We start from the raw sequence: 14,712 nt of genomic DNA on the forward strand, positions 1-14,712 counted from the left end.
TGTATATAAGGTCAGTGGTTCGATTCCCACTGTCGACACTCAAAAATAGAGCAAGGCACCGTACCCCCATGCTCCCCGGGCGCTGTGATTGGCTGCTCACCGCTCCAGTGTATGGCGTCTCTGTCCATGAGTGTGTGACCCTGTGTGTGTTCAACAGCTGCTGACCTGGATGGGTCAAATGCAGAGGAGTAATTATGTGTAAACAACATGAGAATAAAGTCGTCTTAATCTTAATGTGTTGCTGTGTCGAGCAGCTGCGGACTCTGGGACTCCCTGCAGGAGCAGGCACTGCTGCATGTGAACATGAAGGACAATACAGAGGGAAAACATGAAATCTTTGTGTCTATTATCAGCTCAGTCTTCAAGGATCCGGGTCCTGAGAGTTTGGTCTTCTTCACAGCTGCTCGATCGTTCAGCAGAAACATCAGTGACGTGCAGGACTCAACGTGTAAGTGTGAGGTTTCCTACATCAAACAAACATTTTCAGAGCTGTTAATGTTCACAGTACCGAGTTAGCTCCACCAAGGAAAGAAAAAAAACCCTGTCTAGGTTCTACAGAGTGAATCTCATCCTCCCATTCACACAGTTATTCTTATTGCATATGTACAATCTATTTGTACAACATATTTATGTAAGTATGCTGCACTTTTATCTACAATCACACAACACGACACATATATGAGATCATTTGGAGATCAGTGTCCAGGATGTTCCGTGTGCTGACTCTCCTGTTGCAAGGCAGCTGCCCAATCGTCTAAAATCATGAAAAACAAGAGTCTGAACAGTCAAAACAACCCCAGAGATGAAGCCCTCTGAGAAGTTGTGTGAAAGTGGTCATGAAAAACAGTGTGACTGACATCTGTCCTCCAGGTGTGTGTGTCTGTCAGCAGGCCTGTGTCCAGAGAAAAGGGGTCTGTACTACGAAGCAGGTTCAACATATCCAGGGTATCTTCTAGTTACCTGGCTCCACTTATCAAAACTACCAATAATCATGGTAAGTGCTATCAAACCACTAGTTATGAAGTTGGTAAGACAACCCAGGTTTTGTAATTTCCAACATAATCATGGATTTTGAGCTTCTTACTTTCATATAGTGGTGACTGGTTTGACAATAGTAGGAGTAACAGCAAGTTTCGTTTCCTAAATCCGTCATGGTTACTGGGGGATAGCTTTTTTTGAGTGTAATACAGCCGCAAATAAGACAAGAGACTTCTGACAGGAGGAAGTTGGTCCCTAGAACAGAAATACAAACAAGACACAAACATTTGGCATAATTAAAAGAGTCCATGTAAGAAAGTTGGACCACTGAGCAAAGCAAAGCAACTGTTTGAGGGTTTGGAGCAATCAAGGGGTAGTACACCTTCCCTGGTGTGCACACACCCTATGGGAGGCTAGCTGTTGTTGAGCTAAAGGCTGGTAGCCTGGCAGAGGCCAGCTGTTACAGAGCTAAAGGCTAGTAGCCTGAAGGAGGCCAGCTGTAGCAGAGCTGAAGGCTAGTAGCCTGAAGGAGGCCAGCTGTAGCAGAGCTGGAGGCTGGTAGCCTGGTGGAGCTAGCTGTAGCAGAGCTGGAGGCTGGTAGCCTGGTGGAGCTAGCTGTAGCAGAGCTGGAGGCTGGTAGCCTGGCGGAGGCCAGCTGTTACAGAGCTAAAGGCTAGTAGCCTGGTGGAGGCTAGCTGTAGCAGAGCTGAAGGCTAGTAGCCTGAAGGAGGCCAGCTGTAGCAGAGCTGAAAGCTAGTAGACTGACGGAGGCCAGCTGTAGCAGAGCTGAAAGCTAGTAGACTGACGGAGGCCAGCTGTAGCAGAGCTGGAGGCTGGTAGCCTGGTGGAGCTAGCTGTAGCAGAGCTGGAGGCTGGTAGCCTGGCGGAGCTAGCTGTAGCAGAGCTGGAGGCTGGTAGCCTGAAGGAGGCCAGCTGTAGCAGAGCTGGAGGCTGGTAGCCTGGTGGAGCTAGCTGTAGCAGAGCTGGAGGCTGGTAGCCTGGTGGAGCTAGCTGTAGCAGAGCTGGAGGCTGGTAGCCTGGTGGAGCTAGCTGTAGCAGAGCTGGAGGCTGGTAGCCTGGCGGAGGCCAGCTGTTACAGAGCTAAAGGCTAGTAGCCTGGTGGAGGCTAGCTGTAGCAGAGCTGAAGGCTAGTAGCCTGAAGGAGGCCAGCTGTAGCAGAGCTGAAAGCTAGTAGACTGACGGAGGCCAGCTGTAGCAGAGCTGAAAGCTAGTAGACTGACGGAGGCCAGCTGTAGCAGAGCTGGAGGCTGGTAGCCTGGTGGAGCTAGCTGTAGCAGAGCTGGAGGCTGGTAGCCTGGCGGAGCTAGCTGTAGCAGAGCTGGAGGCTGGTAGCCTGGCGGAGCCCAGCTGTAGCAGAGCTGGAGGCTAGTAGCCTGGTGGAGCTAGCTGTAGCAGAGCTGGAGGCTGGTAGCCTGGTGGAGCTAGCTGTAGCAGAGCTGGAGGCTGGTAGCCTGGTGGAGGCCAGCTGTAGCAGAGCTTGAGGCTGGTAGCCTGGTGGAGGCCAACTTCTTCAGGGCTGGTGGCTGATGACTAGCTACTGCAGAGCTAATGGTGGGTAGCTACTGCTGAACAAGTAGATCCCCAAAAGGTCAAGGCTGCAAACAATTCAAAGGCAAACCAAAGAGTCCTGAGACAACTGGCACAACTGTGTCTCAAATATAAGTCCCAGATATATCGGAGTGGAGAAATCAAAAAGAGCTTGCAAAGTGTCCCATATTCAAACGTATGTATGACTGATACTGACTTAAAACATTAAAATTCACAGACCATCTTCTGTCATGCAGCCTCTGAAATGTTCCAGAAAAAGGGCTTTAGCTGTTCACCGATGTGAGTTCACACATTTTCTAAGACGAGGTGGATTTGAACATGAACGTACAGACATCCTCTGATGCAGTTTGGTGAGTTTGATCCACTGAGAAAACAACTACGCAAAAAGTCCTTTTTCTGGAGCACTTTAGAAGCTTGATGGCTGAAGATGAAGCCCACTGATTGGCTTGAATGTTTTTTCTGTTTATTCTTTACTTGCTACAAATAGATCTGCATCTGACAGAGACAGAGTGAAACTTCCCCCCAATAATACACCTGCAGCACATTTGTTTAAAGGAAAACAATCACATGTCTTCAGATCAACTCACATTTGAATGATGTGGCTGAGTTATTGATCAGATTCATTCATTTGGTATCCCTTTTCTTTGTATGTCTGATGCCAACTCTGCCTGTTTTACATGAATGTGAACATACCTAGAATTGGAAAACCTGGGCTGACTTACTGACTTGATAACCTTTGATGTAATCTGCTTTTTAGTGTTCTCTAAACCAGATCACCCAAGAATAGAAAGTTGAACCTGCTTCATAGTAGACATCCCAGGTTCCAAGCATCACTTATTGTGGTGATAGAACCAGCTTTGAGAAACCCAGTGTTGAACCTGGAGTTATCTTAACGAGACCCTGATCCTGTTCTGTAGTACAGACTCTGTGTTTAACCCAGATCCACTCTGAATGTCAGCCTGAACTCTGAGAGGATGAGCCAGAGTTTGCTGATCGCGTACCCAAACAGCTGATAAGTGATCTCCTCACAAACAAGCACAGTACATGAAGACAAGGCCGACACTCTCAAACCCAATTAGCTCAGAGCAGTGGTGGGTCAACGGTGGCTCAAACCCAACAGCCTGAGAGCAAAAGCCAGAGGGGAAAGACACAAAGACACAATATAATGAACAAAGACCAACTGTAAAGGAAGAAAAGCAACATACAGCAATGCTATAAAACAGTGGTTAGATGGTATGATTTTGTCTTTGACTGAAACGACAACCCAATGGCTCAAATCCTCTGTCCTTGAGTCTGTCCTCACCTCCTCTGATGGGAGGGACTAAGACGAGGAGAGGAATCCTGAGTGTACAACTAGCATCTGACAATTGCTCTGACTGTGTGTCTCCCCCAGTGGACAGTCTTTGCATCAACAGTGAGCTGAAGAACAAGCTGCAGGATGTTTTGATCCCAGAGAGGCTGCTCACACTGGGACACATGCTGGGGAAAGGTAGCGGAGCAACGACACAACTGCAACACAACACACATTAACAGGAGCTGTTGTCTGCTGAGGATTGATCTGATCCCTTTGGATGATTAATTGATACATTTTTAATGTGTTTGTTCCTGCTCCTCCTTCAGCCTCACTGCAGATGACCTGGGAACTCCTGACATTTTGAAGGCTGAGGGGGGGGGGGTCACATTGGTGTACAAAACAGAACAAAGTGCTGAGTGTCACTGAATGCTGTCTGAACATAAAACACAGCAACTAACAGACCCGGGGGGTTTACAGCCAAGTGAGAGCTCACCATGGTAACTGCCGCTGTACAACTAACCTGCTCCAAAGTAGGTTTTTTCAGAGGTTCCCGGTTTGGATTGAATTGGATTGAATTTATCTCAAGACTCTTTAAAAAAATGGAATTTCTTTTTTTTTTTTTATCCAATTCAATCAAAATCTGCCAAATTCGTCATACTTTTAGTTATTTAATGTCAATTTATGAATAAAAAGAATCGAAGGAAACCAACTCCATTCAGGTACTGCAGTTGATTAAATTGAATTCAATATTGCTTTGTAAATCCTACAGGGGAAATTATATTGCTGCAAGATAAATTATTACAGGCAGCTAATACAAAATATGAATCCAAATAAGAATTCAAGCATTTAGAAAGTGTAGCAGAGAGTGATGAGGTGGAAATCTTGAGAGATCACCATAGATGGATCTGAGTGTTGTTTCTGTAGCTTAGCAACAACTCAGCTGATGATGTCACACACAGCGTCAGCAGGTAACTCAGGTGAACTCTCTCAGTCTGGTCCAGGATTCCACCATCTGTTGTTAACCAGCTCTGTGATCCTCCTCCTTTACTGTTAGCGCTCTGTCTGCAGTCTCTGTCTGCCCGGATAGTCTTAAAGCTGAGCAGAGAGCTGTTAGAGTTGTTCCTGCAGCCAGGTCCAGGATTCCACCATCTGTTGTTAACCAGCTCTGTGATCCTCCTCCTTTACTGTTAGCGCTCTGTCTGCAGTCTCTGTCTGCCCGGATAGTCTTAAAGCTGAGCAAGAGCTGTTAGAGTTGTTCCTGCAGCCAGCTCCAGGATTCCACCATCTGTTGTTAACCAGCTCTGTGATCCTCCTCCTTTACTGTTAGCGCTCTGTCTGCAGTCTCTGTCTGCCCGGATAGTCTTAAAGCTGAGCAGAGAGCTGTTAGAGCTGTTCCTGCAGCCAGGTCCAGGATTCCACCATCTGTTGTTAACCAGCTCTGTGATCCTCCTCCTTTACTGTTAGCGCTCTGTCTGCAGTCTCTGTCTGCCCGGATAGTCTTAAAGCTGAGCAGAGAGCTGTTAGAGTTGTTCCTGCAGCCAGGTCCAGGATTCCACCATCTGTTGTTAACCAGCTCTGTAATCCTCCTCCTTTACTGTTAGCGCTCTGTCTGCAGACTGATGTGAAAAAGAGCCAGAGCTACCAACAGAAATCATTCCAGCAGCACAGAAGATTATTTAAAATAAATGATTTCATAGAAAAAAAGCCAAATAGGTTCTCTCTCAAGATAGAAAGGACGCAATGTGTCCAGAGCTACTGCATGAGGCTGCCGCTGCTGTATTTGATTATACATTAGTGATGATTGTGGGAAGGATGCAGCTTAACTGGCTTTTAAAAGTGTTGCATTTTCCAGATGATAAGTCATTTTAGCCATTCTCACATGTGCACTGCATATTTTCTAGAAATGTTTTAGAGGCTCCTTGTGAAAACAGATCATAATCCAGGTGCCTGTGGATCAGTTCAAGGACATGTGAAACTAATATAAACAAAGTAAGTCATCAAGAAGCTGCATCCACTGTGACCGTTACCCAGATGCCCTGGTGGAGTCATCCCAGCAGTTAGGGGGCTTCCCCAGCTGCAAATCTCTTGCTGTTAGGGGTACACTGTGGTCTCCAAGGATGAGTGTTGTCTGAACAAAATAAGGAAATTATCATGCAGTTTTAAAACATTCTGAAAATATGCAAATATGTCATTTAATTCAAAACTGTTGTCAATCCAGAAAATGTTCAGAGAAATAATTCGGAAAAGATAGTTGAAAACATGTTGATATTCTTTAATATCTGGAAAAGAAGAAGGTGTGAAAAGTATCGACAAAGTCAAAAATATCAGAATATGTATGAATGAAATGAGAAGTGCTTGACTGCAGTGTGTGTTCCTGTGCAGGTGAGTTTGGGTCGGTGCGTGAGGCCATCCTGAAGGCCGAGGACTCGTCTGTGCAGAAGGTGGCAGTAAAAGTGCTGAAATGTGAGTCAGATGCTGCTAATTATTTATCCAGCTTCCAGTTAAATGTTAACTGGTGCACAGCAGCCCGAAAGCAAAGACGTTGGGACTCCATGTGAAATATGAATAAGAGTAAGGGGTTTATATCTCCCTCGCTCGAGGACACTTCAGCTATGAGTGAACAGCTGGTTCAGCAGCCTGTGCAACCTGCAAAAGAATGTTTTATTTCTGTAAAATCACAGGGAATGATTGTGGAAGGCAATCAGTGTGTGGGCTCAGGTGAACTCAGTCCATCACTGCAGAAACTGGCTGGTGGTCTGATCCCTGAAGCTGAGATTCTGTTTGAAAGTCTGGCTGCTGCATCATCTGGGCTGCAGGGGAGAGGAACTGTCCAACTTGTTCAGTGTTTGAGCATTAGTGACGGCACAGGATGGATGGGCATCATTGCACATCTGTGAAGACTCCACTAATGCTCAGCCACATATCCAAGTCTTTTGTAGGGAAGGTTTCTTCTTTCTTTGGGCAACTTAAACCACACTCTGCATGGATCACAGCGGCATGACTCTGTATTAACACCCGACCTAACGACATCCAGCCATCCCATCTTTTTCAGACCTAACAACATCCAACCATCCCAGCTTTTTCAGACCTAACAACATCCAGCCATCCCATCTTTTTCAGACCTAACAACATCCAACCATCCCAGCTTTTTCAGACCTAACAACATCCAGCCATCCCAGCTTTTTCAGACCTAACAACATCCAGCCATCCCATCTTTTTCAGACCTAACAACATCCAGCCATCCCAGCTTTTTCAGACCTAACAACATCCAGCCATCCCATCTTTTTCAGACCTAACAACATCCAGCCATCCCATCTTTTTCAGACCTAACAACATCCAGCCATCCCATCTTTTTCAGACCTAACAACATCCAGCCATCCCATCTTTTTCAGACCTAACAACATCCAGCCATCCCATCTTTTTCAGACCTAACAACATCCAGCCATCCCATCTTTTTCAGACCTAACAACATTCAGCCATCCCATCTTTTTCAGACCTAACGACATCCAGCCATCCCAGCTTTTTCAGACCTAACAACATCCAGCCATCCCATCTTTTTCAGACCTAACAACATCCAGCCATCCCATCTTTTTCAGACCTAACGACATCCAGCCATCCCATCTTTTTCAGACCTAACAACATTCAGCCATCCCATCTTTTTCAGACCTAACAACATCCAGCCATCCCAGCTTTTTCAGACCTAACAACATCCAGCCATCCCATCTTTTTCAGACGTTTTTTAGCCTCAAATTCAAAATGATGAGCTATTTAAAACAATAAGAATAAAAAATGTTAATTCTTTAGTTTTTTCTACATTTGATGTGTTATTCGTGCGCTGTACTCGTTGTATTGTCGTTTGATGTTAATTTTCTGTAACACCTGGAAACAGGGTCCCAGTTAAAGCTGAATTACTGCTCTGTGTGTTTCTGGGTGTGTTCTCGTCCAGCTGACATCACCTCGTCAGCTGACATTGAACAGTGTCTGAAGGAGGCAGCCTACATGAAGGACTTCCACCATCCCAATGTCATCCCGCTCATTGGTAACACACACACACACACACAGGCCACACTAAACAGGAGTGAGAGGGGTTGATTGACAGGCTGTTCTGTCCAAAAGGAGTAAGTCTGCACCGGCGTCCTGGCCAGCGACTGCCCATCCCCATGGTGGTTCTGCCGTTCATGAAACATGGAGACCTGCACACCTTCCTGCTGCTGTCCCGTCTGGGAGAGCAACCATTTGTAAGCATGCAGTTGAGACTTGATGGTTCACACTCACATGTCTGATGAACTGATGAGAAGCCGAGTTCTCTCCTTCAGGACCTGCCTGTGAAGACTCTGGTCCAGTTCATGTTGGATATCTCTCGGGGAATGGAGTATCTGAGCAGCAAGAACATCATCCACAGAGACCTGGCAGCCCGTAACTGCATGTCAGTCCACCAACCAGCCAACACTGCACGCTCACTTTGGTCTCATTCCAAACCCCTAACCCTTTTCATCAGGAGTAAACGCAAAAGAAAACCATTCACACAGCCAGTTCTCTCCATTTTAGTGCAGAACGTCATCTTTTATTATGCAGAAAGTGAGCAGAAAAAGTAGAAGGAAGCTAAAACTGGACTGCAATGCGTGTGTTTTAGGTTGGACGAGCACATTTCAGTGTGTGTGGCAGACTTTGGGCTCTCTAAGAAGATCTACAGTGGAGATTATTACCGCCAGGGCTCTGTTTCCAAGCTGCCCGTCAAGTGGATTGCTTTGGAGAGTTTGGCTGACAACGTCTACACCAGTCAGAGTGATGTGGTACACACACACACACACACACACACACACACACTGTGCACAATGGATCAGCAGGAACATATTCTTAAAACCAACCATTTAGAAATAGAGATTATACGGTATATATATATATATATATATGTGTGTGTGTGTGTGTGTCAGTGGGCGTTTGGAGTGACGATGTGGGAGATTATGACTCGTGGGCAGACTCCATATCCCGGAGTGGAAAACTCTGAGATCTACGAGTTTCTGATCAAAGGGGAGCGGCTGAAGAAACCTGCAGACTGTAGAGATGACATGTGAGTGTGCACGCAACAACACGCCCGAGCTCAAAGCTGGAGTAACTCCACATTTAGCCAAGATCATCCAGAAAGATCCACAGCTGTACGTTAGGCCACCAAGAAGCTAATATTAACAAAAAAAGCTAACTGCAGGGTGGAATCTGTGTCGCGTTGCCATGGGAACTATTCATTCAGTCCGTGGTGTCTGGTCTTTATATTTTGTCAGGATTTGCTCTGTTCTACCCTGCTGGATTAGAAAATAAGTGTATATTTATGTTTAATATGTAAGACTTTCCAAGTTCTTCTGGGTCAGAGCCAAATGTACATGAATATCAAGTTTAAAGTTTAAGAACTTCATGTAAACTCATGACAGACATTTCTGTGTTCTCCCGGCAACAAAGTTGCTTTGTGCTGTGATCATTTTATATTCCTCAGACCTTTCCGCTCATACAACTTGCTCCTCGTATGAATATTGTCAGCTGATCGGCATATTTTCTATTAAAGAAGTGTGCGATTACCTTTAAAATGCCCCTTTTTACGTGAGCATGCTCAGAACCTGAAGAGGAAAGCCTGAGTAAAACAGGAAAGATGAGTGCCTCCGTCGTCATAGTCATTACCTCTGAGTGGAAGCTCAGGTTTGTTAAATTAAAATTCTGACTCGGAGCTCAGAAATTCTGACATTTGTGTACAACTTGAACGCACCAGTCGTCGTAGCACACAAACGCTGCCCTCTCAATGCGTGCTGCAATGTAAATTAGTCCAACTAACGGAACATTACTCTGCTGTTAGACTCTCAGTGTGTCCACATGGTGAGATTAACTGGATTACTGCTACAGTTGGGTTATGCTCCTTATCTGAGGTAATTATCCTTGGATATATGGCGGTGAATGAATGGAATCACTGGCACAAAGCATGTCATACCCCGGTACCATAGGTGGCGCTGTCCCCATTTCAGCTATCGCTAATAGAGCCACTTCCTGTTGTTTCTGTGCAGAACGTAAACTCCAATTCACCGTATACAAGCAGTTTAGTGCGACTATCAACCGAGTTATCTCAGGGTCTTAATCCGACTGCGAGGAACCTGGTCCGGTCCAATTTAGAGTCTGACTAAGGTGTATACATGAAATGAATAAGTCAGTCTTATTGTAATTTAGCCATTAATCCGATTCTTTACGGTGCCGTGTGACCCCACTGACTGAGTGATGCATTTAATTAGATGAATATGTGTTTTTTAAGACAACTTTACACTTTGGGAGAACACACACAAGTACTTCACTGAAACCAGCCAATAGCAGATCTATCTGCAGATGTTAGCATGGGTTCAGTTTCATGATATGAGAAGCGAGCGTTCAGCAGGCTGCTCTTTTATGTGTGTTGATCTCTGAAAATCTCAAGTACAGGCCGCTGGACTTGCCTGGCCCCACATTAGGTGACTCTAAACCCTTCTTCTTCCTTTGTGTTTCTCAGTTATGAGATCATGCACAGCTGCTGGAGTCCGGTTCCAAAATGCCGCCCTAGTTTTCGGCACCTGGTCAGTCAGCTGGAGGCACTGCAGCTCAGCCTGTCCCCTGCCCCCCCTGCAAAGGAGCCTTTACTCTATGTCAACCTGGAAGGGGACGAGGGGGAGCCAGACAGGGAAGGAGGAGCTGTTGGAGCTCGGGCCCTGGGGCCCCAGGCAGTCGGAGAAGCTTCCAGCTGGAGTGTCCCCTGGCAGCGACAGGCAGAGGAGGAGGAAGACTGGCTTATGGTGGGGTACGGGGCTGCGAGGGCCACGGGAGGAGACTACAGGTACATCATTGGCCCTTGTGGGGAGGCAGTAGAAACATTACAGGAAGAGATCATGGAGGAAGAGGAAGATGTTGTAATTAACGTGTGACACAGACTGACCAATCGCAGCACTCCTCATCTGAGCAACACAAAGAAGACTCAACGATGGTACAAATGGACATTTCACAGTCTCCCAGTTACTGCCCCTGAGTTGCACTGGTTCCCATCTGCTGCCAGCCAGTAGACAGTCACAGATACACTGTACTGCCAAAAGTATTGGCTCATCTGCCTTTACACGCATATGAACTTAAGTTCTTACTCCAGAGGGTTTAATATGATGTCAGCCCACCCTTTGCAGCTATAACAGCTTCAACTCTTCTGGGCGAGCTTTCCTCAAGGTTTAGGAGTGTGTTTATGGGAGTTTTTGACCATTCTTCCAGAAGCCCTGTGAGGTCAGACACTGATGTTGGACAGAAGCCTGGCTCTCAGTCTCTGCTCTAATTCTTCCCAAAGGTGTTCTATCGGGTTGAGGTCAGGACTCTGCAGAACAGTCAGGTTCTTCCACACCAGACTGGATCATCCATGTCTTTATGGACCTTGCTTTGTGCACTTTGTGCTTTGTGTGCTGTCGTTCCCCACCGCTTCCACTCTGTTATAATAGCAGTTATAGCTCCTGAGAGCGACCCACTCTTTCACAGATGTGTGTAGAAGCAGTCTGCAGCCGAGGTGCTTAATTTTATGCACCTGTGGCCATAGAAGTGACTGGAACACATGAACCTAATTATTTGGATGGGTGAGTGAATACTTTTGGCAGTATAGTGCATATGGTGGGGCATCAGAATTCTTTCAGTGTGAAATATCTTATGTTTGAAGAGTTCATCAGACAAACAAAAAAAGACTCTGCAGATGAATCAATGATGGAAATATGTTTTATAGAGACAGAAGAAGAATGAAACGGTTTGAATCTCATTAAAACTTCCTGAGCTGAATGGATCCAGTGTTTCTATCAAGTATGAACATCTTTGTACCGTCCTCAGAAACATCCAAAACCTCCAACCAGCAATGTTTCAAAAATGGCTGACTGAAGGTTGAACTGATTGTTTAAACAGTTGATCAGCTAATTGATTAATTTGACTAACTGTGTTTTTTTTCTTTTAGAAGCAGAATATTTACTGTAAACGTGGCTTTTCTTGTTGTGACCTTTGTGTAGAAGAACTGTGAAACTGAGCAGACCTGTGGCCCCTTCAGCGTGGGGGGAACTTTACACGGTACTGGTCTGTTGATACTGGGAGATCTATGAGAACTGGTGTGGGGTGAGGGCTGAATCTCAGTAACACGCAGCTGATTACCATCCTCCAGCTGCCTGGATGCACACGGCTCTCACGGCTGTGAACTTTGCGTGTTTCACAGATGCTCAATTAGACTATTGAAAAAATAGATTTAAGCGTCCGCCTGGTTCCAGTTTAACACAGTAAACTAAACACATTAATTTTGACCTGTGGTTGGGGCCTGATGCATAAACACACAGAAACAGTGTGTTCATCTCTTCCTCCGTACCAACTGGCCTGTATAAAACAGGTTCGCCTCACACATGCACAAACGTTAGGGAAAATGTAGGAAGAGGGCACAAAAAGTCCAGATTTCTCAGTAAATAACTGCCGCCGTGTGTAATGGCTGTGGACTGTGAGTGTCTGCATCCATCCATGGCTACCATGGGAGGGAAATCATTTTCTGCACATGCACATACTCTGACCACGTCTTTTAAAATGAGATATTATCCTGACAGAAAAATGAGTGATGATAAGATGCTTAACTGACTGGTGGAACGTGCACATCCATCCACAGTAAAGATGTTTCTTCTTCATGTGTTCACTGAGTATGAAGGCGGGCTAACCTCCCAGTCCTGTTCAGGAACCATGGGTCAGAATCCAGACTGAAGAGCTGGACAGGTTTCAGTTTCAGTAAATATGCAGCTGAGTGAAAACTAGTACAGTTTCACCCGAGAAGCCACTCACACAAATGGGTTTAATGACTCCATCAGAAGTGTTGGGACACAGACTTTAGGGCCCAACAACAACCAGATGACCCGAGGCCCCTCAGGTGACTCTGGCCCTGCAGGTTTGGGATAGCTTTTTCAGCCTTCTCTGCTGGTATATGCCCTGAAATCAGCTGGCTGACTGTAATGTGTGTTAAGATGTGAGACATGCAGCGGTGTTCCTTCCCTCCAGGACACGCTAGCTAACTGTACTGTGCAGCGTTCACACACCAGCTAACTGTACTGTGCAGCGTTCACACGCCAGCTAACTGTACTGTGCAGCGTCCACACGCCAGCTAACTGTACTGTGCAGCGTTCACACGCCAGCTAACTGTACTGTGCAGTGTCCACACGCCAGCTAACTGTACTGTGCAGTGTTCACACGCCAGCTAACTGTACTGTGCAGCGTTCACACGCCAGCTAACTGTACTGTGCAGCGTTCACACGCCAGCTAACTGTACTGTGCAGCGTTCACACACCAGCTAACTGTACTGTGCAGCGTTCACACGCCAGCTAACTGTACTGTGCAGCGTTCACACGCCATCTAACTGTACTGTGCAGTGTCCACACGCCAGCTAACTGTACTGTGCAGCGTTCACACGCCAGCTAACTGTACTGTGCAGCGTTCACACGCCAGCTAACTGTACTGTGCAGCGTTCACACGCCAGCTAACTGTACTGTGCAGCGTTCACACGCCAGCTAACTGTACTGTGCAGCGTTCACACGCCATCTAACTGTACTGTGCAGCGTTCACACGCCAGCTAACTGTACTGTGCAGCGTTCACACGCCAGCTAACTGTACTGTGCAGCGTTCACACGCCAGCTAACTGTACTGTGCAGCGTTCACACGCTAGCTAACTGTACTGTGCAGCGTTCACACGCCAGCTAACTGTACTGTGCAGCGTTCACACGCCATCTAACTGTACTGTGCAGCGTTCACACGCTAGCTAACTGTACTGTGCAGCGTTCACACACCAGCTAACTGTACTGTGCAGCGTTCACACGCCAGCTAACTGTACTGTGCAGCGTTCACACGCCAGCTAACTGTACTGTGCAGCGTTCACACACCAGCTAACTCTACTGTGCAGCGTTCACATACCAGCTAACTCTACTGTGCAGCGTTCACACGCCAGCTAACTGTACTGTGCAGCGTTCACACGCTAGCTAACTCTTTTTTCTGGAGCAGGTGGCTGCTCGGTGAATTGTGCAGGACCCCCACGTAAATGTTGTGGACATTTGTTTGGTCTCGAGCATCTCCTCCTAGTTTTTTACTCCTTAAACTTGAATCTTCTCCTGATCACAGACTGTCTGGTTTAGGTCAGTGGAGTCTGCACTGCTTTGATTGTGTTGTTATTAAATGAAACCTGACATCCTTACCTCTGTGAGAAATAAAGTGTTACTGATGACACTCACGTCTCTGGATTCATGTTGTCACAACAGTGTTAGTCCTGCAGAGCAACGTCTCATCTGAGGTCCCCTGCAAACGCTGCTGACTGCACACTAAAAAGAGCCTGGTCCCTGGTCCATCCTCAGCCTGCTGCGTTCACTGACACTGAAGTCGCAGAAATTCACCAGTGCCGGCCTTGTTTCATCAAACATGAAGATAAACTCTCCTGTGACTATGGTGATCAGATGTGGCTCCTTCAGCCTGTTAAAGAAGATCACAGGAGACCTTTCCATCTTAGACTGCACTCTAGATTTTATAAATAAACTATTGTTACAAGGAATAAATAGTTAAATGGTAGCGACAGTGAAGAAGAAAATAAGTCTAGTTGAATTATTTTGATATTTAATCATCTTAAAATCTGCTGGTTTTTATCTCAACGTGTTGTTTTTCCTAATCCGATTCAGAATTAATCTCAGCGACATTTACAACTTGGATGAAGTCAAGGTTTTTTTAAACTGGCCAGTCAGATTAATCCAAATGCAAGTTAGAACTGAATGGGTGCTAGATGGGTGCACTGAAAATAGGTGCAGCCTGAGGACTAGGTGGCGCTGTTCCTGCACACAAGCTGG

General features: G+C 46.2%; 1 protein-coding gene across 2 annotated transcripts in view; it reads left to right on the plus strand.

The window, feature by feature from the left end:
- tyro3 (TYRO3 protein tyrosine kinase) overlaps positions 1 to 13,257 on the plus strand; it is a 28,086-nt gene extending 14,829 nt beyond the window's left edge. Inside the window, exons 11-20 of one of the 2 annotated variants that reach the window (XR_011907696.1) lie at positions 354 to 448; positions 3,941 to 4,036; positions 6,224 to 6,304; positions 7,788 to 7,880; positions 7,958 to 8,079; positions 8,158 to 8,267; positions 8,475 to 8,634; positions 8,776 to 8,912; positions 10,362 to 10,829; positions 11,872 to 13,257. Coding sequence is in view for 1 of the 2 variants with exons in the window: in XM_072365356.1 (XP_072221457.1) it covers positions 354 to 448; positions 3,941 to 4,036; positions 6,224 to 6,304; positions 7,788 to 7,880; positions 7,958 to 8,079; positions 8,158 to 8,267; positions 8,475 to 8,634; positions 8,776 to 8,912; positions 10,362 to 10,770 (1,303 nt within the window). In the remaining variant the exon portion in view is untranslated. Of the gene's footprint in view, positions 1 to 353; positions 449 to 3,940; positions 4,037 to 6,223; positions 6,305 to 7,787; positions 7,881 to 7,957; positions 8,080 to 8,157; positions 8,268 to 8,474; positions 8,635 to 8,775; positions 8,913 to 10,361; positions 11,077 to 11,871 lie in introns of those variants that run through there. The other variant, XM_072365356.1, reaches the window with a different exon arrangement.
- Positions 13,258 to 14,712: the final 1,455 nt, after the last annotated feature.

The sequence above is a fragment of the Leuresthes tenuis genome, unplaced genomic scaffold (assembly GCF_036924035.1).
Source record: "Leuresthes tenuis unplaced genomic scaffold, fLeuTen1.0.hap1 SCAF_15, whole genome shotgun sequence".
Taxonomy (NCBI): domain Eukaryota; kingdom Metazoa; phylum Chordata; class Actinopteri; order Atheriniformes; family Atherinopsidae; genus Leuresthes; species Leuresthes tenuis.